The sequence below is a fragment of the Vombatus ursinus genome, unplaced genomic scaffold (assembly GCF_900497805.2).
Source record: "Vombatus ursinus unplaced genomic scaffold, bare-nosed wombat genome assembly UNPS02014775.1, whole genome shotgun sequence".
Taxonomy (NCBI): domain Eukaryota; kingdom Metazoa; phylum Chordata; class Mammalia; order Diprotodontia; family Vombatidae; genus Vombatus; species Vombatus ursinus.
Genome location: NW_020954553.1, coordinates 5,517,798 through 5,544,137, shown reverse-complemented (window position 1 = coordinate 5,544,137; position 26,340 = coordinate 5,517,798). Strand labels below are relative to the sequence as shown.

The 26,340-nt window shown below is 38.2% G+C and overlaps 1 protein-coding gene across 2 annotated transcripts in view; it reads right to left on the bottom strand.

Annotated features, from left to right (window-relative positions):
• Positions 1-26,340, bottom strand: part of FOXJ3 (forkhead box J3) — a 169,033-nt gene that overhangs the window by 79,165 nt on the left and 63,528 nt on the right. For both annotated transcript variants that reach the window (XM_027864685.1, XM_027864684.1), the window contains exon 4: positions 1,874-1,948. In XM_027864685.1, coding sequence (XP_027720486.1) covers positions 1,874-1,948 — 75 coding nt within the window. The remainder of the gene's footprint in view (positions 1-1,873; positions 1,949-26,340) is intronic.

The following is a 26,340-nucleotide window of genomic DNA, read 5'->3' as shown; positions in this document are numbered from 1 at the left end:
GAATGAATGTTTTCCTGACCTCCCATCTCCTTCAAGACTAAGCTCAGAGGGCACCTCCTATAAGAAGCCTTTCTCGAATCCTGCAATTTGTTAGTGCTCTTGCCCTCCTCTAACTAGTATGTGTAAACTTACCTATTTAAATGCTATATGGTGGGGTGGGGATGAGGGGGCCAAAATGGCAAAGCAGGAAAAAGCAATGTGGCAAGCTCCCCATCCACAAACTCCTCCAAAAAGATCTAGAAAATGCACCAGACTGAATCCTGGTGGGAAATTTAGAAAAGATCCACTAATCCTTTGTCCAGTCCAGGTTGGCATAGGGAGACAGACAAAGGAGGTGTTCGGGCACTGCAGACAGTGTCTGCCAGAAGCACACCACAAAAGGAATACTCAAATGCCCAGGAAAAGACCATGAAAAGACCATGCATAGGCCATGCATAGGGCAAGAGGAGGTTCCCAGACTCATAATGAAGTACCACTAGACCCTTACCAAGGCACTGTGATGGGCTGCAGGTGTGAACTGACAGCTCTGTCATCCACTACCCAATTCTGAGTCACAGATCCTGGGTGGAATAAGAAGGAGACCTGTGCCTAATGGTGGCAGTGGTGACATTCCTGGGTAGGAAGACCCCATGCAGTACACAAAGAAAGAAGGAAATTCAGAAGCAAGCAGTAGTTGTCTGGCTCAAACATCAAGCTCAGAGTTGGGTCTCACTTTTAGCATCTAGTCCAGCTTGTACAAATGTAACAGTTATCAAACTATACACAAAGTCAACATAAGGCAATTTGTGAAGAAGACCACTGTGTGTGGGTATGAGGGGGACGGGTGTCAGTGCAAAAGTGTTTGATGATAAGAAATGGAGAGCCTATGTGAGAAACAGATAGAAGGCTGCTTGGCTGAGAATAGAATGCTGGAAGGGCAACAAAGCTGGATGAGGTTGAGGCAGATGGGAAAGGTTTTAAATGTGGGAAAAAATATATTTGATCCTATAGCCATTAGGGAATGTTTGGAACAGTGACCTCAGATTCCAAGTTCAAATAATACTATTCACATTATAGTTTAAAGAAAATCTTCTTTTACCCAAAATAAAACTCAAAAGAATGCAGGGCAGAGAAAGAAAGGTAGAATCAAAAAGAGGGAATAGAACTATACAGAATACAAATATAGTAGAAGCTGTTTATGCTGTGAATTTTAGCTATTTCCCAATAAGGAATTTTTAGTGTTTGACATAGAAAAAAATATAACCAAATTCTATTTTATAAGGACATTAACAAAACAGATTATCTCTCAGGTCAACAAAAGAAGACAGAAAAACCAACTTTTATTAGTACAAGGGCCAGTCACCATATTGGATCACTCCTCTTCTGCAAAGTGCCACTCCCTATGCCCTTCAGAAAAGAGTCTTCCTTCAGCCTCTTAGGGCCTTCTTTTACACATTAAAGGAAGATGGTCTGTGAGGTATAGCTCTGACTTCTAGTAATTCTGCTCAATAGTCCCACCAAGTGCCCATTAAAAATTTCTAATTCTTCTTTTAAAAACTTCCAATTTATAACTTTGGACCATTCCTCCATTGGGAAGTTCGTACTACAAATATAGGCATGTATAATATCCCTTATAAATTTTGGATGTTAGATTTTTATCAGCTATATTTACCACAATATTCCTTTCCCAAACGGTTTCTTTGCCTTTAATTTTGCTTTTTTGCCCCATGGGTATTTTTGCAAGGTTGCTGACATTTAGATTACATAATCTTTTTCACTTCTTCCATGACTTTCTTAACCTTTCTGTTATTATGTATTTCACTTGTATTGGGTAAGCATTAAAAACATAACTTAAGGACCCAACCTACTTAAATCAATAAAAGGAATCTCCTACCTTTCCAGGGTCATCCTTGGATCGAGGTACTTTAAGAAAACACTTGTTCAGAGACAGGTTGTGTCTTATGGAATTCTGAAATTGAAAGGGAAAGAGGGAATCAATCAAAGGGTTAAATGAACGTTTTTTTTTAAACAGTCCTTAAAGTAGAAAAATAAATTTCAACACAAAATATTAATATGTGATTAAAGATTACCTTTAAAAATAAAAGTATAAATATCATTAAGATGATCAACTATGAATGACTTAGCTATTCTCAGCAATACGATTCAAGACAATTCCAAAGGACCCTCGATGGAAAACGCTATCCACCTCCACAGAAAGAACTGATGGAGTCTGAATGCAGATTAAAGCATGATAATTTTCACTTTATTTTTTCATGTTTTTTTCTCTGTTTTCTTTCACAACATGATTAATATGGAAATATGGTTTGCATGACTGCACATGTGTAACCTATATCAAATTGATTACTGTCTCAGGGAGGGGGGAGAAAAGGAGAGAGGGAAAAAATTTGAAATTCAAAAATTTTTTAAATTAATGCAAAAATTGCTTTTATATGCGATTGTGAAAAATATTATTTTTAAATGAAAACATAAAATTTAAATCAAGCATTCAACTCTGTTGCCTCTATTAACACAAAATTCCTAAGGATAGTGCCATGGAGAAAGATGTTTTGAATACTTCTCCTTTACTCAAAGAATAATCCAACTATGAACTGTTAAAATCTCAATGCTTCCCCCAAGAAAGACTAAAGAGGACACACTGAACTATGACTGCAGAAGGAATAGGATTTACCAAGTTATGGTAACAAGCTTAACTGAGATCAGAACAACATAATCCCAATGTAATCTACAAAAAAATTAACTGGGTCAGTTCAAATTATTCAACAGGTATTTTTTAAAGTACTTTAGGTGCCTATTATGTGCAAAGTACTGTGCTAGGAAAGAAGGAAACAAAGATAGATATGATACAGACCCTGATAGGGAGTTTACAATCTAATGAGAGGGAACATGACATTTATGCAAATAATTAATTTATAAGTAAAAGTAGAAAGCAGAAATATAAATAAACTGGTATTTGAATGGGGGCCAGGAAAAGAGAAAGATTTTAAAAGACAAATGAAGAGCCCATTCTAGGTATGAGGAACAGTACAAGACAAGGTAAGAGAATGAGAATGAAAAAGATACAAAATGGAGACAAAAAATAGTAGTACATTTGGGCTGGAATGTAGAGTTACACAAAAGAATATGGCTTGAAATACACGAAAGGAGACTGGATCAAGGCTGTGCAAGGTCTCGGATACCAAGACAAGTTTATAACTTATCACATATGCAATGGGGAATCAAATAGGGTTTATGAATAGGAGGTGTCTTAATAACAGCAATGTATAAAGAATATTATTAGGGCAAAGGATAGAGGCAAGAAAGTAATTTAGAAGGCTATTAAAAACTAAGTAGCTGCAGTGAGAATTACTAAGGAAGACTCAACAGAAAGTGTGAGAAAAAAGAAAAAAATTAAGATGTTCTTTGGGCTCTCAATTCCTCTCTATTCTCTCCTATTTCAAAATTCCTTCTCTGAACCTTCTTTTTTAAAAAGTACATAAGGAAAATAGGGAAGAGAGGGAGGGAATAAGCATTTACATAGCTCTACTATGTGCTAGACACTGTGCTATTATTTATTTCATAATGATTATCTCATGTGATGCTCTTGACAACCCTGAGAGGTGGGTGCTCTTATTATTCCTGTTTTACAGTTGAGGAAATCGAAGCAAACAGAGGTTAAGTAACTTGTCTAGAGTCACAGAGCTAATAAGTCTCAGAGATCATATTTGAACTCAGGTTTGCAGGCACTACACTCTATCCAGCATGCTAGCTACCTGCCTTTTGTAAACTGAGCAGTGCAACGTGGTATACTCCGTCATCTTGACATTATAATAAAATACCCATGAGCTCAACATGGCAAGTACCATCACCCACATCACCTCAGAGTACCCTGGGAGTTGGGTAAAGAAACTCCCCTGAAGAGATTTGTCCTTCCCCAGCCAACACTTTCCTCCCTGCTACTCGCCTGCCAACCTTTTAATAAGCCTTTTTTGGAACAGGTTAAGTCAACCTGACTTATATTCTGTGACTTACACTCTTCATAAAATACATTTTGAGTGAGAGAAAGAGGAAGTAGAGTTAGCAATGGTAAGCAACTTTTTCAAGGAGTTTGACTGAGAAAGGGAGGAAAAGATGCAGGATGATAATTTGAGGGAAGATATGGTTTTGGTGATTTTTTTCCCAAAAGATGGGGGAAATTTGGGCATGTTTAAAGATATGGTTTGGTGATTTTTTCCCCAAAAGATGGGGGAAATTTGGGCATGTTTAAAGGTATCCGAAAAGGAACCAGTTGATAAAGGAAGGTTGAAGATTAAGAAAAGAATGGTTAAGGATGTAATCTGACAGAGAAGACAGGAAGAGATGAGCAAGTAAACATATAGAGAAGATGGATGTCAAGGAGAACAAAGTGCCTTTTAAAAAGAGAGCTTTTTTCATATACCGAGGGAAACAGGGAGAAAGTAGGAAATAATGTCAAGGAGTTTTGAGATGAAGAGAATGAGAGAAAGGGTATTTCACATCAAATGATCTAAATCTTTTCAGTAAAATAAGAGGTAAAATTCCCAGCTGAGAAGAGAAGAAAAAGTCTGGAATAGCTTCTGTGGGAAATAAGACAGGGAATCAGTTAGGAAGAAATGAAAGTACGGCCCTGCTGCAGTGCAGGCCTAATGAAATCTATGATGTACCCAAGCTGGTCATGGGACTTCCTCCAGCTTAATTCAGATGATGGGAACAATCCAGGGCTGAGTTTTGATAACAGAACAGTGGCAGCAGGACAAAGAGACAAGGGATTCAAGAAGAGAGGACAGTGTAGAACTGAAAAGGCTACTATTTCTATTAAAGTTGGAGAGGGAGGAAAATGAAAGCAGAGAAGGGGTAACGGCTTAAGAAAGTAAAGAGGAGGGGAAAAACAAGCTTTTATTAAGTTCCTACTATGTTCCAAGCATTGTGCTATGTGTTTTACAGATAATATTTCCTTTGATCACAGACAAAGTACTGAGAAGTGAAGGAAACAGATCTCAATGAGGGTAAAGAAAAGGTATGAGAGGGTTGAAGCATAGGGAGAGACAGACAGAATGACAGAAGGATATGGTCAGATAAAGGAATGTCTGAGTTCTTAATTAGGTAAGTGAACACTTGGAGGAAATAGCAAGATCTAGTGAGTGATCACCCCTATGTATGACTGAAGTGAAGTGAATAGTAGCTTATATAAAATTTAAGGAGGCTGCAGGAATGAGAAGATAGCAAGATTGAGGGCACATCTGCACTGATATTAGGGTCTGTAGTAAAAGAAGAGAGGAAAATGATGAGATAGAAGCTGAACTCCTTGAGAAAAGAAAGAGAAAGACCTGGGAATTGATATACCATAGCTATCACAATTTTGTTTTGAGAGGAAAATGTTAACTGTGTGGATTTCAAAATAGGAAAAGTTACTGAGTAAAGGAGGTAAAGGTCTGGGAAAGATGATGATGATGGAGTATTTCAACAAGCAGGAGTTGGAGGGCAGTAAATTAGTGACGGAAAATGAAAGCTGAAGATGTAAAGTCTTTAGAGTGAAGCTAAGTCTCAGTGACAGCTAACAGATGTTAAGAGTGCAACAGAAAAAGGTCCTATTAGCATGTACCTGACAGAAATTCATGGATTCATATACATCAACTTTTTGTTCTTTGTATACTAAAATGTTTGTTTTTATTGATGATTCTAAGTTTATGATAAAAGACTTAAAAAACAATAACAACAGTGGCTATATGACTAACTACTGGTTAGGGATGTTACAGGCGTTCCTGCTACAGTTATCAGTCAGACTAGATAACCTCTAAGGTCCCACAATTACATATTTAATCACAACTATTCCTATAACAGTCCCATCTGGGATCATGTTCATGGTGTAGTATTTTATTTTAACTTGTTTTTCCTATTGGAGTCAGAGCTGACTACAATTCTTAGAATAGTTCTTAAAAAGATGACCAGGAACTCTAAGATACAAGACAGACTTATTGAAAAAATGTTCAGAAATTTATGATCAATATAAATTTCAATATCATTAAAATTCACTATATATTCATACTTATTAACAAATAAAACAAGGGAATCAAGGAAATAACTGACCTTAGGAGCTTGTTTATTTAAGAGTACAAGTGGCAACTTTTTGGATTTTTGACTGGATCAATGTCCTTTTCTTTCTTTTTTTTGTTTTGTTTGTTTTTTTCCAATGTCCTTTTCTCAGTACTTATACTTCTTGACCTAACTGAAGCTTTTGACATTGTCCATCAACCCTTCCTCTTAGATACTCTGTCCTGCAATGGAACAGTCAGTGAGATGACTAGAGATGTGCCAATAAAAAAAACAGTTTTACTTCTACATAGAGGATGGAAAAGAGAGTGAATGAAAAAAGGAAAACCAGTTATGAGGCCTTTACAGAAGCCCACACAAAAGGTGATGCTGGTCTGATGGGTATGGGCTCTGTAAATAGACAGGAGAAGAGATGTGCGAGACATTGTTTAGGCAGAATTAAAAAGACTTAGCAAATGACTGAATATGAGCTATAAGGAAGAGATAAGAATGACTCCAACGTTAGTTACAACCCTAAGAAACTAGAGAATGGGTGTCTGCCTCAAAAACAGGGAAGTTCAGAAAAAATGAAGCTATAAAGGAGAAGATGCTGTTTAATTTAGGGCATGCTGAATTTGAGGTAGGTGACATGTAGCTGGAACTGTGCAACTGATAAACAGGAACAAGATTAGATCTGAGTATATGAATCTGGGAATTATCTGTGAAGAGAAAAGTAAAATTCTGGGAACAAATGACCTCATCAAAAAAGAATGTATAAAGAAAAGGATAAAGGGTCTAAATCAGAGCCTGAAGAGATAACCGTATTTAAGCGGTGGGAAAAGATGGGACAGGATGATAATCCACCAAAACAGATCAGCTAGTTGGGCTTGGAGTCAGGAAGATCTGAATTCAAATACAACCTCAGACATTTACCAGCTGTGTTACCCTAGGCAAGTCACTTTAACTCCTTTATGCATCAGTTTCCTCAACTGTAAAAAGGAAATAATAATAGTATCTACCTTCCAGGATTGTTAGGAAGATTGAGGTATCTGTAAGGCTTTTAACACAATGCCTGGCATATAACAGGTGCTTAATAAATTGCTTATTCCCTTCTATTCTCCTCTTCAAAAAGACTGAGAAAGAACAATCAGGAGGAGAACTAGTAAAGAATATGGAGTATCACATAAGTCAAAGGAGGGAAATCTATCTAGTAGCTCTCAAGGAGTTAATCATCGGGCTCAAAGCTATCCTCTACATAACTCCGCTCTCAGACCTGGGTACTTCAATATACACATTGATGTTGTCTTTTCAAATAACAAGAACTTGCTTGCTGTTGTTGTCCAGTTGTTTTAGTCTCGTCTGACTTTTCATGACCCCATTTTGGGTTTTCTTGCCAAACATACTGAAGTGGTTTGCCATTTCCTTCTCCAGCCCATTTTACATAAGAGGAAACTGAGGCAAACAGGGTTAAGTGACTTGCCCAGGGTCACACAGATAAATGTCTGAGGCCGGATATGAACTCAGGTCTTCCTAGCTGCAGGCTGGTGCTCTATCCACTGTGCCACCTAGCTAACATTTATAGAAAGTTTTAGAGTTTGAAAACATTTTACATACATCATCTCATTTGATCCTTACAGCAACTTTGTGAGAGATAGGTGCTATTGTTTTCCCTTTTTCCAGGTGAGGAAGCTGAAGCTCTAAGAGGTTAAGGGACTTGCCTATGACCACACAGCAAATTTGTTCAGAGGCTAGATGATAACAGATCTCCCTGACTTTAAGTTCAGCATTCTTTCTACTACACCACACTACATTGAACATCCTGGCCTCCTGGTTCATCAAGCTCCTCAACTCCCATGGCTTTCCTCTTCAGCCTAACTCAGTGATCCACAAGGACAGAGCCTGTGTCTCACCATTACCCATAACTGGGTTACATTCAGGATTCAGGATTCTGAGATTCCTTTCACTGTTCTCTACTCCTCAATCTCCACCAAAAGCAACCCTTCCATTTCTGCTTTTGATTCCATTTCCTCCTCTTTTCTATAACTTTACCCCTTTGGTCATCCTTTTCCTTCTCTCCTTTGCTACCTCCTTCCTGCTTCTATGTTTGTTTGGTCCCTTCTTCCCTACTGACCAACATACCTATGTCTCCTGCCATACTTAAAAACTTCCATGACCTTGCCATTACCTGAAGCTATTATCCAGTAGTCCTCTTTAAGGCAGCCAAACTCCTAGCAAAGAAAGTCTTGCCCTCCATTTTGCTCACTTCCCACTCAATTCTCAACCTCTTTCAATCTGACTTCCAACCTTACCACCTCAGAAACCACTCTCTCTCTCTCCAAAGTTACCAATGTCTTTTTCTCAGTACTTATACTTGACCTAACTGACTGTTCTGACATTGTCCATCAACCTTTCCTCCTAGAGATTCCAAATGTATATATCCAAGCCTAACATCCACCCTGAAATCACCTACTTCCTGCTAGACATCATCACCTAGATGGAATGCTGGTATTACAAACAACATGTCCAAAATGGAACTCATTATTATCCTTTCCCCTAAACCTGGCTCACCTCCAAACTTTCCTATTTCTCTTAACCGCACTTCTCTTCTTCTTTCATCCTTCTAGTCATCCAAATGTGTAACTTAGGATCATTCTTAATTCATTCTCTCTCCCCTTTCTCATTCCTTCTTTCTTGCTCCTGTCTCCTTCCCTCCCTCTCTCTTATCTCCTCGTCTCATTCTTTCTCCACCATATCCAAACAGGTGTTAAGTTGTATTGATTCTACCTCCACAATATCTCTTGCATCTATTCCTTTATCTTCACACAATCACCACCTTAGTTTCGCCTCATCATCTCTTACCTGGACTACTGCAATAGCTTCCTAATTGGTATCCCTGCTTCCAGTCTCTCCCCTCTCCATCCACACAGCTGCCAAAACAATCTTCCTAAAGCACAAGTCTGACCATGTCTCTCTCCTCTGCCCAAAAAATCTTCAATGGCTCCCTACTGCCTCTAGAATGAAACACAAACTCCTCAGCTTGACATTTAAAGTCTCGTACAATCTGGTTTCAACCTACCTTTCAAGATTGTTCATATTATTCCCCTCCACATAGTCTACATTCCATTCAAACTGGCCTACCAACTGTTCCCAGAACTCATAATTCTGCAACTCCCATCCCTATGCACAGGCTGTCCTCCTATGTCAAGAATGCTTTTCCTCCTCCCTTGTGCCTCTGGGCATCCCTCACTTATTTCAAGGCTCAATCTCTAGCTCCTATGGATCTTTGCAGATCTACAGGAAACTTTTCTGGTCTTGACAGTGTTCTCATCCTCCTCAAATTATTTTATATTTATTTATCTGTGTACATGTTCTATCTCCCTATATAATGTAGGTTCTTTTGAGAGCAGTGACTTTTAAATTTCTGTCTTTGTGCCCCTGAAGCCTACCACAGTGATTTTCATGTGTCTGGGTTTTTGTCTGGTTTGATTTAGGGGTTGGGGAAGAGAGGGAATGGAACAGGGAAGGCAATATAAGGATGTCCAGACTTCTCATTCCATCCACACTGAGGACTCCCAGTATAGAAACCTTCCACCAATGGGCACCAGCAACTCATCTACAGTTATTGGTCTCTCTAACTCACAGTCCGAATTGCCTTCAACATTAGGAAGCTAAGTGACTTGCTCATGGTCAAAGAGCTAGCAGGTGTCAAGAGGCTGGGCTTGAATTCAGGTCTTCCTAATTTAAATACTAGCCCTTTATCCACTATACCTGGCTGTTCCCTCTGTCTTGCATATAGCAGATTTTTAATAAATGTTTGCTGTATTTAATTGACTGAAGTAGTCAACAGCGTCAAAGTTTCAGAAAGATCTCCCTATTAACTGGTTCCTTCCCTATTGCTTTGAAACATGACCAAGTCTTCTCTATCCTAAAATGCATAAACAAACAAAAAACAAGCAAAGAAAAAAAACCACTTTCATTCAATCTTTCAATCCCCTAAAGGTACTGTCCTTTATCTCTCCCCTCATTCTCAGCCAAACTACGGAAGAAACACATCTATCTATTTTAGGTGCTACCACTTCCTCTCCTCTCACTCCTCAACACTTTGTAATCTGGCTTCTGACTTCATCAATCAAATAAAACTCCAAAGTTACCAAGCTGTCTTAAGTTCCAAACATGACGGTCTTTTCTCAGTCCTAACACTTTTTGACCTAACTACTATATTTGACCCACTCTCCCTTAATACTGTCTCCTCACTGGGATTTTATGACACCATTCTCTCCTAGTTTTCCTCCTACCTATTTTAACTACTCCTCTATCTCCTTTGCTGTCTCAGCATCTACATCACACTCCTAACTGTGACCATTCCCTAAAGTTTGGTACTGGGTCTTGTTCTCTTCTCCATTCTCTTCTTGGTAATGACACTGGTTGTTTAACTGTCATCTCTATGAAGATGACTCCCAGATTCATGTATCTGACCCCAGTATCTCCCTTGAGCTTCAACCCCAAATCATCAATTGCTTATTGGACATTTAAAATGGATGTCCAGGAGACATCTTAAACTCAGCATGCTTTTTAAAACTGAATTCTTTATCTTTCCCCCTAAACCCTCTCCTCTTCCACATGTCCTTATTTCTAAGAAAGGCATCATCATCTTTCCAGTGTCTTATAACCTCCACATTATCCCAGATTCCTCATTCTCACTCACTCCACATATCCTATCATTTGCCCAATCTTACTATTTCTCCCTTCACAATCTCTTTCATCAACCCTTCATCTCCACTCAAATAGCTCCCACTTCAGTTTAGGCCCTCATTGCCTCTTTCCTAGATGATTCCAACAGCTTCCAATTGGTCTCCCTGCCTCAAGTCTCCTATTACTCCAGTCATTACATATTGTTGCCAAAATAATTCTCCTTAAACAGAGAGCTAACCATGTCATTTCCCTATTCGATCTGGTGGTTTCCTATTGCCTCTAGGATCAAATATACATTCCTCTCTTTAGCTTTTAAAACCCTAAACAACTCAGCCAAACTCATCTTTCTAACTTCTTTGGATGTTACTCCCCCCCACACACACACACACACTCTGCAATCCAGTCAAATTGGCTTTCTCTCTGGTCCTCACATATGATACTCCCTATCTCGGGTCTCCATGTTTTTACATTTGCCATCCTCCATGCCTGTAAAGCACTTTCCTCCTTACCTACAAATCAATTCTCTCAGTTCCTTTAAGATGCAGCTCAGATACCATCTTCTGCATGAAGACTTTTCTGATTAGTCTTTTGATTATCCCAATTGCTAGTATACTCCCTCCAAAACTACCCTGTATTTCAACAACTTTGTGTTTATTACTTATATATTGACTCTGTATAATTTTTATGTATATTTATTGTCTCCCCTGCTGGAATGAAAACTTCTTGTTTCATTCTTTTTACTTGTAGAACCGGCACCTAGAACAGAGCCTGGCACACAGCACTCAGTAAAATAACTTGCTGATTGACTAATTGATGTGACCCAGTAATAGGGAAGAGGCAGCAGAAAATACTGACAGCTCTAAGACTTTGGCATTGGGAAGGAGGGAAGGAAGCTTTAGGACAACAGACAAGTGAAGGTTGTTTTAAGGATGAGAGGTTTGTTTACAAGCAGTGGTGCCACACCTGGTATATATGATTAAAGATAAGAGAAAAAAAGATTTAAAAGGTAAGGTCTAGAGAAGATGGAGGGGATATAAGGAAATAGGATAAAAAAAAAGAACGGTTAGCCAGGATGAAGGAATGATTTCATCAGACAAATGAGAAAAGAGAAGAATGAGGAATCACGTAGAACAGAGGTGTCAAACATGCATCCTACAACACTCCCTAGTGCCTGCCCAAAACTGATTAATAAAATATAAGTGGGAAATATTTAACAAAATAAAAAAGTACAATAAAGCATAGATAATTTTACATTTTAAAACCTAAGTCAATATGTGGCCTCCATGGATCCTTATGTACAGATTAGTAGCCTTATTTCTATTCAAGTTTGATAACACTGACATAGAGAAGTGTTTAAGTGTAAAATGAGGATGGTCTCAATTTTCTGAGTAAAGTAGGAAGCTGGGTAAACATGGGAGTTTAAGAGGGAAAAGAGTCTGGAATGTCACTGTGAGGAAGGAGTCACTCTAAAAAACTGCTGTGCAGCAATGATGGCCAAAATGAAATGAGAAAAGGTAGTGGACCCAGCGGTAATAAGCAGCATTGAAGTAGGAATGGAAAAAGGAGGACTTAATCTCTTTGGGGAATACAGGAAGGGATAGAATTGAAGGCACAAATAGAAGAGGGGGCCTGAACAAGGAGAAAATAAACACCACTTCTTCCTCGGATACTCCAATCTAAGACAGTTAAAGATGGAGAGGTTTTGACATGGGAAGCTGATGAGGGAGCCCACAACAGATGACCATGATTTTCTGAGTAAAGTAGGAGGCAAGGTCACCTTCACAGAATAGCAGATGTAGGAGTTTGCTAGCCATAGGACAGGGTAAGTATCCAATGATCCAGAAGTATCTCTATGGTCCTGAGGTGATGGAGTACATATTCAGGATTTGTTAAGAGGGTAGTGTAGGTCCCTAAAGCATCTTTTCCTCCAAATTCCAGAGAACTGGGTCCAGGAGCCAAAAGAAGTTCTGAGTAGCCCCTCAGAAGTTCTTAATCAGTTATTAGAGATCAGAATGAAAATGCAGGTGTATCAATTTTTTGGCTTTTTTGATAAAGGCGATGGAACTTCTACTGTACAGGGCTTCTGACAACATTAATGGTGACCATAAGGGAAGGAAAGTTCATGACCAAACAAAAGATAGAGATGTTCCCAAAAGTTAAAACTGGTAATTAACTATATAAAACTAAAAAGGTTTTGCATAAACAAAACCAATGCAACTAAAATTAGAAGAAAAGCAGGAAACTGGGGGAAAAAATCTTTGCAATAAGTTTCTCTGATAAAGGTTTCACTTTTAAAATATGTAGGGAACTAAGCCAAATTTGTAAGAATAAGATCCATTTGGGGCAGCTAGGTAGCAGAGTGAATAGAGAACCAGCCCCAAAGTCAGAAGGACCTAAGTTCAAATTTGGCCTCAGACACTTGACACTTAGTAGTTGTGTGACCCTGGGCAAGTCACTTAACCCCAACTGCCTCACCAAAAAAAAAAAAAAACAACAATAATAATAATAATAATAATAAGATCCATTCTTCAATTGATAAATGGTCAAAGAATATGAATAAGCAGTTTTCAGAGAAAGAAGTGAAAGCTATCAATAGCCGTAAGTAAAAATGCTTTAAATCACTAATAATTAGAGAAATGCAAATTAAACTACCTCATATCCATAAGATTAGCTAAGATGACAAAAAAGGAAAATGACATGCTAGGGGATGTGAGAAAATAGATAAACTGATGCACTGTTGGTAATACTGTGAACTAATACAATCATTCTGGAAAGCAATCTGGAATTCCTCTCAAGTGCATACCCTTTAATCCAGCAATATTGATACTAGATCAATTCCCCAAAGAAATCAAAGAAGAGGAAAAGGATCCATATGTGTAAAAATATTTATAGCAGCTCTTTTTGTAGCAGCAAAGAACCGAAACTGAGGGAGTGCCCATCAACTGGAGAATGGCTGAACAAGTTATGACATAGGAATGTAATGGAATACTATTGTGCTATAATAAATAATGAAGGAGATGGTTACAGAAAACCTAGGAAGATTTGCATGAACTGATACAAAGTGAAGTGAGGAGCATAATTTATATAGTTAACTGTAATATTATGATAATCAACTGTGAAAGGCAGTAACTGATCCAATGACCCACCACAATTCCAAAGGATTCATGATAAAACATACTATCCACTTTTTGATGGACTCAAGAGTGAATACTGTAGCATATTTTCTTCTCTTTTTCTTGCCCCCTCCTTTTTTGGAGGGTTGATAGGGGTAGTATGGAAATTTGTTTTACATGACTGTACATATTTGTAATGGGTTTTGTTTTTCTTAACTTCTCAATGAGTAGGGGAAGATTGGGAGGAGGAGAATTTGAAACTGAAAATAAAATAATTTTTTAAGTGGTGACTATAAGTTGTATAGTAAAGCTCTCATTCAATTCTAGGTTAAAGGATATCATCTGAGGCTCTTAAGAATGCAATTACTTGTTAGTCTGAGTTACTTTATGAACTTAAAAGTAATAAAACAATGTCCCTTTAAAGAGGCTTGCAAATGAAAAATACTGGAGGGGATGTGGAAAATAGGGACATTAATGCACTATTGGTGGAGCTGTAAACTGATTCAACCATTCTGCAGAATAATTTGGAAAAGGGCTATAGAACTGTGCTGTACCCTTTCACCTAGCAATACCGCTACTAGGTCTGTATCCCAAAGAGATCAAAGAAAAAGGAAAAGTAACCATATGTACAAAAATATTTATGGTTGAACAAGTTATAATACATGAATGTGGTGGAATTCTATAATGCTGTAAGAAATGATGACCTAAATCAGCACTTCTTCAACTGTGAGTCTTGACCCACAGTTTAAGAAGCACTGAAGGGGTCACAAGTGGAAAAAGTTTAAGAAGCCCTGAAGACGTTCTCAGAAAAACCTGGAAAGACTTACATGAACTGATGCAAAGTGAAATGAGAACTAGGAGAACATTGTACACAATAATAGCAATATTGTATGATGATTAACTGTGAATGACTTAGCTATTCTCAGTAATACAGTGATCCAAGGCAATTCCAAAGGACTTAAGATGAAAAATACTATCCACCTCCAGTGAAAGAATTGACTGAGTCTAAATGAAAATTGAAACATATTTTTTTTTTTACTTTATTTTTCTTGGGGATTTTTCTGTCTGCATTTTCTTTTGCAACACAGCTAATCTGGAAATGTTTTGCATGACTGCACGCATATAATTTATATCACATTGTTTGCATTCTCAAGGGGGGAGGGAAAGAAGAGAAGGGGAGAATTTGGAACTCAAAAATTTTTTAAAAGAACACAATTTTTTTTACATGTAATTGAAAAAAAAATAAAATAAATTAAATGTTAAAAAAAAGAGTATTGCACAAGTTAGTCTTTTCATTCTGTTAAACATTATCTTTCTCCCACCCCCTGCTTTGATCCGACAGGTTCAATTTGAAAAACACTAACTGAACAAGGTCTTCTGATAGGTTTTGCTATATCTTACTCTTAAATGATGTGCTACAAACACAAACAACTGGTTGCTGACAATGCACCAAGCTGTATTAAGACTCCATTCTTGGCTCCAAGGAGGTCCCAACCATCACAATTTTTCAACCCTATGACTAACCTGAGGATCAGTCTCTCTGAATTTAGATAGGTTGAGCCTCAGGTGACATACGTACAATCTGTAACCAGGTCTTTTTCCAGCTTGTTAAGACCTGTAATGGTTTGTGCTCTGCTAAAAAAGCCTTCCAAGAACACTATACCATAAGAAGGCATCAAAAACAGGGATTAATTTAACTCCAAAAATATAATATACAGAACTATACACAATAGTCCAGATGCGGTTTAACCAAGTCACAATAATGCAAGACTATCACCTACACATCCCTCATTTTTAATAATATATTTAAACATCACTGTGGTCTAAAAGTCAATCAGCTTTTCTGGCCATCTAATCACATTACTTACCAATACTAACCATTCAGGCTATTAAAATCCTCAGGCACTTTATACATAACCTGCTGATGGTCATGTCACTTCCACTCTGCACTTGACTACTGATTTTTTCTAGGACTTTACACTGATCCCTAAGAAGGAAGATGTAGGACAGAGCAAAACATTTTGACTCTGTGGTCAAGGCCCTGGGTTCAAATCCCATCTCTCACACTTACTACCTATGGGCTAGTCTCTTAACCTCCAGGGATTTCTACTTTCTTATCTGTAAAATGAAGAGGTTTGGAGTCCCTTCTAACTCTAACCCAGACATAGGTTCCCAAAGTGGGTGATACCACCCCCTGGGGTGCTGAGTAATTTCTTTTTTTTGGAAAGGGGCTGGTAGGCCAAATAACTTTGGGAACCTCTAGAGCTATGATCCTATCAAATTAGAGCTTGTTAATTTCAACCTGCCTGTGCTGCCACCAGAAATCTTTCTGGATCCAAACTCAGATCATCTAACAGATTCTCTATCTATGACAACTTTCTAACACTTGAAAACTTAATATGCATGACACAGTCAGTCAACAAAATATTTATTAATCACTTATACTATATGCCAGGCAGTGTGCTAAGGCACGTAAGTAAGACTTCACTGAAGTCACTGACAAAAATCTGAACACAATAGGACCACAGAGTCCTGAAGTTAGAGTTTTTCTACTACCCAAAATATTTACTATTCAAAATTCTATGTGTCCAGTTATTTAATCACTTCTAAAGCCATTTTTTCACCCACACCCCTCCATCCTATTTTCAAGGAAATCTGTCAAATGACTCACTGGAATTCAGGTATACTGTGTCAACAGCATTCTACTAACCCTGGATAATAAAGGGAAACGAGTCTAGTGTGCTATGACTATTTCTTATTCAACTTAGGTTAGCCTTTACTCATCATCACTTCCATTCTAAGTACTCAGACTTCATATATTTAATAAAAAGTCCTAGATTTAACAGGAAAGCTCACTAGAGTAAAGTTTTAAAATATCTAACTTATTCCTTGCTTTGGTAAGATTTTCCTACTTCTATTCCCAGAACACCTCTCCAATTCATCAGAATTTCCCAAAGATCACCAACAATGTCTACAGTCGTATCTGCAATGTTTCAATACCCTTTGATATAATTTATTTGTGCCATGAGATATGAATTCATTGAGGGCACCTAGGAACTTTCTAACCATCTCTGCACTTATCTTGGGTTTTAGTTATGAACCATTCTCACTATATCCTTCCCAGGCTGAAGGTCCAACTCCTTCATAAGGAAAAAAGCAAAATAACATATCCATGCTACACTACCTACAACTGTAACTGCTATCTCCTCAGCTACTCTGTTAAGATTCTATTCCTCCTTTGATCTTTCTCTCGTTGGAATATAGTTTTAAAAGCTTTTCTGTTCTATGGCATTAATCACAAGATCAGAGGATACTAAGATTTTTGGACACTTTCTTAAAATGATTTTTTTTTCCCAATTGCAGGTAAAAACCATTAACATTTGTTTTTTAAAATTTTGAATTCCAAATTCTCTCCCTCCCTCTCTGCATTCCTCCTTTCCCTGTCCCCTCCCTGAGAAGATCATGATATATGATATAGGTTAAAAATATGCAATCATGCAAAGCATATTTCCATATTAGTCATGTTATGAAAGAATGGACAAAACAAAAAACAAAAAATAAAGTGAAAAATATTATGCTTCGATCTGCATTCAGAATTCATCAGTTCTTTCTCTGGAGGTGAATAGCATTTTTCATCATGAGTCCAGACACCATTCTTGAAGGCCTTTATACTTCTGCATTATTCCCCAACTAACTGCAAGCATCTTCTCTTCTAAATATGCTTTTAAAATCTGAGGCAGTAATAAGATTCCTATGTATCCACTCATTAAAATCCTGCCCCTGAATGCATTCTTCACCTCCTCCTTTATCTTCCTTACTGAAATCAACTTTGAAATTTCACCACTAAAGTTACAAGTCATTACAAACTGTTAGAAGATATGGTCATCCTATTCCAAAATTCTAGTCATTTCTACTTCAACGACAAGTTTCTAAATGTTCAGAATGAGGTCTGGAATAATAATTCCCTTGCCAATTCCCCCACCTTTTAAAAGATGAAATTATCTAGAAAGCAAGTCAATAATTTATCAACTTCTCTGCTTTCAACATCTTCGATGTACTATGTGATATAGTAATTTGAGGAAGCTAATCAGCACAATGAATTGAGTGCTAAACTTGGAAGTCAAGATGACCAAAACTTGGGAATCAAAATGACCGGAGCAAAGTGTGTGTCTCAGACACTTCACTAGCTATGTTGACCCTATTTTGGCCAAGTCACTTATGGGAATAATAATAGCACCTACCTCACAGTGTCATTTTGAGAATCAAGTAAGATAACATATATAAAGCACTTTGCAAACCCTAAAGTACTACATGATACCTATTATTATTAATATTATTGAGCTTTTTGTTGTTCAGCCATGTTCAGTTGTTTTCAGTTGTGTCTGACTCTTCATTTCCCCATTTGAGGTTTTCTTGGCAAAGATACTGGAGTAATTTGCCATTTCCTTCTTCAGTTTGTTCATTTTACAGATGAGTAAGCTGAGGCAAACGATGTTAAGTGACTAAAGGTTACACAGCTAGTAAGCGTCTGAGGCCAAATTTGAACCCAGAAAGATGAGTCTTCCTGACTCTAGGCCCAGTACTCTCATCCAGTGCACCACATAACCTGTAGCATATTTCCGCCATAAGAGGGCTTGCTTCTTTTTCCTTTACTCTTAATTTTTTCTACTTTGTTTTCTTGAGGTTTGTGAATTTCTGGCTAAGCAAATATCTTTTAACTCAAAACAATTGCTTTACAACAATCTATTTTCTTTATACTGGTCTTTAGACAAAGAAGCCTATGTGTACCACTTATATTGTTCTTTCCTGGTCATTCTTATACCTGTGAACTACATCTGATCAACATGATCCAGACTACCAGAGTCACTGAATCTGATGAAGTTTAATATGGTGGAGGGAGTTGGGGGTGGGGAAGGCAGGAAGAACCCTCATAGCTTTATCATCTAATAACCAGGTAGGTTATCAGACTTGACATTTTAGGGAAGGGCCTAGGCCAGCCAACCTTCATCCCCTCTTGGATCTGTTTCTGACTTGCCAGTCTTTCAACACAATGCCCCCACACCCCAGCTTTTCAGCTTTTTCTGTATTGTCTTCCTCCTTTAGAAGGTAAGCTCCTTGACAGCAGGGATGATCTTTGTTTTTTGCTCATATTTTTGTATTCCCAGAGCTTAATATAACACCTAGCAGATAGTAAGCATTAAGTGCTTAATAAACGTTCATAAACTGCCTGACTTTTCTCCCTCTCCTTCAATTTTAATTTTTGAGTCCTCTCACATCTGCCAATCTTCCTGCTTTTTGTCCGATGTTCTCCTTCCACAGCTTGGACCAGCTTATCTACATACCCTTGCCTGATGAAAAGTCCCGTGTTGCAATTCTTAAGGCCAACCTGAGAAAGTCACCTGTTGTCAAGCATGTAGACTTAAGAGTTCCTGGCCAAGATGACTAATGGCTTCTCTGGGGCTGACCTGACAGAGATTTGCCAGCATGCTTGCAAACTGGCTATCCGTGAGTCCATTGAGAGTGAAATCCGACGAGAGCGGGAAAGGCAGACCAACCCCTCTGCCATGGAGGTAGAAGAGGATGACCCGGTCCCTGAGATCCGCCGGGACCACTTTGAGGAGGCCATGCGCTTTGCCCGCCGCTCTGTCAGTGACAATGATATCAGAAAATATGAGATTTTTCATTATCATTAATTCATACCACATTCTCTAACATCATCTTCTTATCTAGCTATTAACTTCCCTACTTTCTCATCTAAAGTACTTACCTTCAATCCTACCAAAAATGAAAACTGCTATATATACTCCCTGAATCCTTGGGTTTCCTGCCTAAATTTATATAGTTTTGAAAGATACTTCCTGCTTCCTTCTGGAAGTATGATTTGTTCCCACACAGATTAACAGCAGTCAACTGTCTGAGGGACACTGCTATTCCCAGGGCTAAGGAACCTAGGCTGTCTCCATCAATCTGAAGTGAAATGATGGCAGTCTTTTGACCAGCCTGGCACATGCAGCTTCTTATCTTTACCTCAAGAGAAGTTGTTGAATGATGGTAACTAAGTTAAGTCTTGGAAGTAGCAGTAAGGATATGCCAACTCCTTAGCCTGGTGTGTCAAGGAGCACGAAAGAAAGAAACTATTACTGAAGAGTATGACTGAGGATGCAGCACCATCTACAGGGAGCCAGGCTGATATGAGTAAAAATTTCCATGTTCCCAAAGGGTTTGCTATTAATCCTTTTTCTTCTCACTACCTCGAAGGAGATGATTCCCAAATCTGCACCTCTAATCAAGACCTCTCTTCTCAGCTCCAAAACTGCGTCTCCAAATATATATGGACAGATAGGGGAGGAAGGAGAGGTTGGATGATGTGTGTGGAACAAGAAGGTGGAAAGACAGAAGGTTGTGGTTAGGGAGTGAAATTTTAAAATTTCTTTGAAGGTGGTATAAATTTGATAGATGATGGAGATCTAAGACGTGTCTATCCTGGCATATAGTTGAAGCAGGGTGAAAGATTAATGAAATTCAGAAGACTGAAGTAATAAGTGGTTAAGTTATAGTCAGATTGTCAATGTGAAAGTTCAAGTCCCAAAGGATGATGGTGAGGGTACGGGTCAATGAAAACATTGTGATCTAGGTCACAGGTGTTAAATATGTTGCCTGCAGGCTACATGCAATCCAAAAAACTACGAAGCGCAGAACAAAACAGATTAAAATGTAAAATGTGTATTTAACAAAATAAATAAAAATACAATAAAAAATGGATATTATTACATCTTAAAACTAAGTCAATACGTGGCCTGCAAGGATCCTTATGGACAGTTTAGTGGCCTCCATTTCTAATTAAATTTAATACCACTGAACCAGGTAATAAAGTTTGTAATTGAGTTTTATCATTGACCCAGGTTAAAAGTCACTGGGAGAATTGTAAGATTCATCTAGAAGTCAAAACATGACAACAACAAGGATATGGAAAGGATAATATAAATATGTTGCACGGACCTCAAAAAAGGAAACATATTTGAAGACAGTGGTAGAAGAATGATATGGAAATAGCAGAACGGTGACTAAGAAAAATGTTCACCTTACTCCTATGGGTTAGGGAGAATGGGAGGAATAGGTTCCAGTACAGAAAATGGTAAGTGATATAGTGTTTCATTTAAAGGAAGAAGGAATGTTGGTTGAAAAGTTCTATAATATAGACAAGTTTGTTGAAAATACAGTGTGATCCCAAAGGATACAAGGGAATGGTTAACCAAGTAGGAACAAGAATAGTTAAGAATAAGGATAATCATAACCAAGATGAGGGTTCAGGAAAAGACAGTATGGGCATACTGTTCATACCTACCCCGTAAGACTGCATAATTGTGATTAGGGAGTCAGTAGCACAAAGAAGTTGATTGGTATGGCACGTTCCTTTGGAAAAATTTAATCAATAGCTCCTTCCTGACATTTGATATAGGGTGTGAAATGTTATTCTGAGGTATTGTGGAGTACTTTGGAGCTGCCTAATGGAAGGAGAGGAAGAGGATGAAGAAGTTATCCTTGCCATTTGGAGGGAAAGGCTAGAGATGAAGGGCAAGTAAGTTAACCCAAAGGGAAGGGAAGGTCATTATCAGCAAGGTTACCAACTCCAAAATCCCATGATGTTGATATAAGCAGTGGATCAGTTGCCAATTAAAAGTTTAAAGCCAAGCCAATCTAGTAAATTTTAGAGTGCTGAGCTTCAGGAAATACAACAATTTAATTAACATTTAATTTGAACTCAAGTTGCTACCCAAAAGCTTATTATTCTAGAAGCATTTGTGTTCTACTCTGGCTGACAATGACATCTTATGTGACTACACACTGGTCTTGCACATACACAATTACCTCCTAACTTAGTTACTCTGCTCAGTATAGTCTCCACAAGGTATTACTTCTAAACGTGTTGATGCTGCCTCCTATCCATGATGTTTCTGTGTGGGAGAACTGAGCAAGTGGCTGATCCAATGTGAAGTCTCTGTGAAAAACAATAACTGCCATCTGATACTTCAATTGAATTAAAATATAATCTACATGAGTACATTATCCACTGGTGTGGATTACACCCCATCCAGGCCTTCTCGTACTAAGGTCATCTTGTCTCTTTTTCAGAAAAATCCTCCAAAGCAGACCTAATGAATGCAATGGAAACCATCCTCAAGTTTCTTAATACTTTGTGGACACTACTGAAGAACTCAGTTTTTCACCTGTTATCCCTTGATTTCACTATAAGATTGCCCTATACCTATGTCTGATCATACAAGTCATTGATGAGATGTCTTTTAAAACTCTTCTTTTGAACAAGTCATAACTTATAAACAATGGGTACTTATACCCATGAAGTATCTTTCCATTATCTTTTAAAGAACCTACAACTTCCGGTTCTTATGAGATCATGATACTTCAGGATTTACAAGCATATAGGAAATACAGTAAAAGATTGGTGTTAAATACAATTAGTAATTATAACTTCCTGTCAAATCCTTACTTGCTCCAAAGCAAGCAGAAACAATTTTTAGCATTCTCTGAGAAGCACAACAGGAAAAAATTCTAAGCTCCCTCATGGTACTTCTTGGCTCTTTAAATAGCTTAAAGTTAAATTCTACGCTCTCCAGGACAAACTTTCAGAAAAGGACTACTTAAAAATAAAACCATTAACAAATATATTATTTTTAATTTCTATGTAGTCTTCTTAAATAGATCCTTGTACCCCCTGCACTGTAGATGGAATATATGAGAGAGAGAGAGAGAAGAGAGAAAAGAGAGAGAGCGCGAGTGAGTGCACACAACACAGAAGGAAGTTTTGTCTGAAATTTATGCCTAAGCATTCAAATTTTTTCTTCTAATAAGTTTAAGTACCACGCACACCCTAAATCAGAAGGAATTTAAAAGCTTATTTTCTATTTATGACACAACATTCAGGTCTTGGAAGAGGTTGGGAAATGCTTAGCCTTTTTTTCCTTCACTTATTTGAAAGCTGGAAGGGACGTTGGTAACCATTTAGTTCGACCAATACCTGAAAAAGAATACCTTCAATGAGGGGAAACGAACTACTTCGTCAGGCATACATTCTACTTTTGAATAACTCTTACTATCACAATGTTTCCTTTCATTAAGAATAATTACCTCCTTTTGGGTCTAGCAAGTTGCTCATCTGTAAAACAGCGTTTGGACTAGATAGTCTCCATACCCCTTCTAACTCCATGATCATGAAAGAATGAATGAGCATTTACAAGGTACCATAAACAAAACACTATATTAAGCACAGGGGATACAAATAGAAAAGCTCTCAAGGAGCTCACATTCTAATAGGAGACACAGAATATCTTTGTTACAAGTCAGATGGAAAAGCCCCATGATCATTAGGGTGCGGGAGCAAAGCAGAGAGTAATGTATCATGTTCAATGTCATTTTCACTGAAAAATCACAGCAGTTTCTGATTTTGAACCACATAACATGAAATAACTTTTTTTTGAGTGCTTGGGGCTACTGAACCCTCAGAAGCAGTTGCCAGGCTGGGATAATGGCTGTGGAAACCAGGCTGTGGAAACATGACTAGCAGTGTGAAGGCTGCTACTATTCTTACCTGCCAACTGGTGGCAGTTAGTTGAGCAGTTCGTGTAAATGGTAAGAGGAGAGTGGGTTTTTTTACACAGTGACTACTCCTCTCAATGACAGCTTCAGGGCCAGGATCTAAAGCCTGGGAGGCACTGCTACACCCAAGGCTCTTGGGCTCAGGATCCTAGGCTATCTCCATCAAGATCTGAAGGGAAATATTAGTTCAGGTAGTGGCAATGATCTGACCTGCCTGGCACATGCCACCTCTTCTATCTCCCTCAGGGTGCTTTGCTATTTTAGACAAGCTGGCTTACCTGCCTCCCTACAACTTCCACCCAGAACTTCTGTCTAACCCTTCTTCCATATAATCTGTGCTTCAAATACTTAATGACAGCTAACATTTTCCCCCTAAACTTCTCCAAGAAAAATCTGCCCTGGCATGATATCAAAGTTCTTCATAACTATGGTCTCCTCTCCTCCCAACATTCTCCAGCTCCCAAACTACTGAACATTGAAGGAGCAAGTCACACAATAGTGCAGCAAAGGCCCAGTACAAATTCCTGTTATTTAATCTCAACTGAATCCTCATTGCTGCAGAGCAAAACTGAAATCTTCCTTAATTGGTTTTAGGCTTACCTATCCCTCTCAGCAGCTATTACAAATCATTTCTCTGCTCAAGCCCCAACCCTTTCCATACAAACCTTTCTCTCAGATGCCCCTCCCACCTACTACTTTCCTGAGAAAAAAAACAATAAACATCATGAACTTCCTCTTTTCACAGACTACTACCTTCAGTATCTTCACTCATCTCCTACTTTACTTTTTCGGATGAAAAGGTGACTTTTCTAATTGCCAAGGTCAACCTTTGATCCATCATATATCCTTGAGCCTTCTTCTGTCTCTCTGTTGTCTATGTTTCAACTCATCTATAAGCATGCCTAATCAATCTATTTAGTACTGGGAGGCAGTACAGCATAATGGATAGATGGGTGGACTTCCATTCAAGATATGGGTTTGAATATCTCCTCAAACACTTAGTAGCCGTGTGACCCTGGTCAACTTATTTAACCTCTTTCAGTGTCTATTTCCTCCTCTATAAAATGGAGATAAATATAACAACTACCTCACAGGACTATCAGAAGGAACATATGAGATTATATATAATGTAGATAGAACCATATATGTCTATAAAGAGACCAATATAAATTTATCTACATCTATACCTAGATATCTAGTTCTATAGCTGTATCTCTATCTCACTCTATCTCTATCTCTAGACAAACCTGAAAGCTTTACATAAATGTGAGCTATTCTCCTTTCATGGCCAAATTCATGGCCAATTCACCGCTTCCACTCTCCTATCACCTACTCATGTCTCAATCTTTTAAAATTTAGTTTCAAATCCTACCACTCAACCACAACTGCTCTCTTCAAAGTTATCAACAGTCCCTTATTGAAAATGTGAAGGCAATTTCTTGGTCTTCACTTAGGCTCACAGCCTTGTTATCATCCTCAATTCCTCAATGTCTCTCACCTCATATATCCAATCTATTACCAAGTTCTGTCATTTCTACCTTCATGACATTTCCCTAAGAAGTCCCCTTCTTCCCACTCACAGAACGTTACCTGGGTGACACTTCTAGCCTCGACCACAGAAATAGCCTTCTGGATGGTCATTTTGCCTCAAGTCTCTCACAAATCCTCCTAAAGCACAGATCTGATCACGCTACCCTACCCTCCCACTCAATGAATTTGTGGCTTCCTATTACCTCTAAGTTCAAATATAAAATCCTCTAATTGGACTTTAAAGCCATTTACAACTTGCTCCCTCCCAACCTTTCCTCTCTTCTTACACCTTCCTCCCTTCCATGGACAATGTAAAATCCAGCAAAATGGGCCTTCTTTCTGCTCCTCAAACAATCGATTTCCTCCATTTTCCATTTCCTGACTCCATGCCTTTGCACTGCCTATGCCTCATGCCTGGAATGTTCTCCTTCCTTACCTTTGTCTCCCAGCTTCCCAGGATTCCTTCAAGATTCAATTCAAATCCCACTCTTTGCAAAAGTTTTTTTCTTATCTCCAGCTAGTGCTTTCCTTTCTAATAGGACCTATTTATCCTTTATGTATCTTCTATGTGCATAAGTGTTTGTATGTTGTCTCCCTTATTAGAATATGAGCTCCTTAAGGGCAGGAACCATGTTTTTTCTTTTCTTTGCATCCCCCCCCCTTAATAAATATTTATTAGCTGACTGATGTCATTTCTCTACATGACTCTACATTGCCAGAGGATAAAATACAAATGTCTTGGTGTAACATTTAAGGCTTTCTACAGCCTGGCTACAACCTACCACATCTGCCTGATTTCTTATTACTTCCTTTCATGAACTCTACTGTCCCAGTCAAACTCGTCTACTCCTATTCCCTAACGTCAATATTTCACCTCTATGAGTTTTTTCCTAAACTATCCCCTCTACCTGGGATACAGGTATCCTCCCCACTCCCTTTTCTCATCCTCACATCCAGAATCCTTGTTGTCCTTCATGACTCAGCTTAAGTGCCTAATTTTTCATGAAGACTGTCTTTACCCTATTAACTGTGAGTGCTCCCTACTGCCTTAATTTTCTTTGCACTACATTTATATATAAATGATATCCCTCCGTAGAAGGTAAACTCCTAAGAGGAAGGACTGTCATTTGTGACTTTATCCCCAAACTTTAGCTCAAGACATTCCACATGGAAGGCACTTAATGTTTGCTAAATTTAATTCAATGGACGCCAGAACTCCATCATGCACCAAAGTTCTCTATAAGAAACATTTATATATCTATCTATAGATAGATAGATAGATAGATAGATAGATAGATAGACAGACAGATAGATAGATATGTGTGTGTGTGTGTGTGTGTGTGTGTGTGTGTGTGTGTGTGTGTGT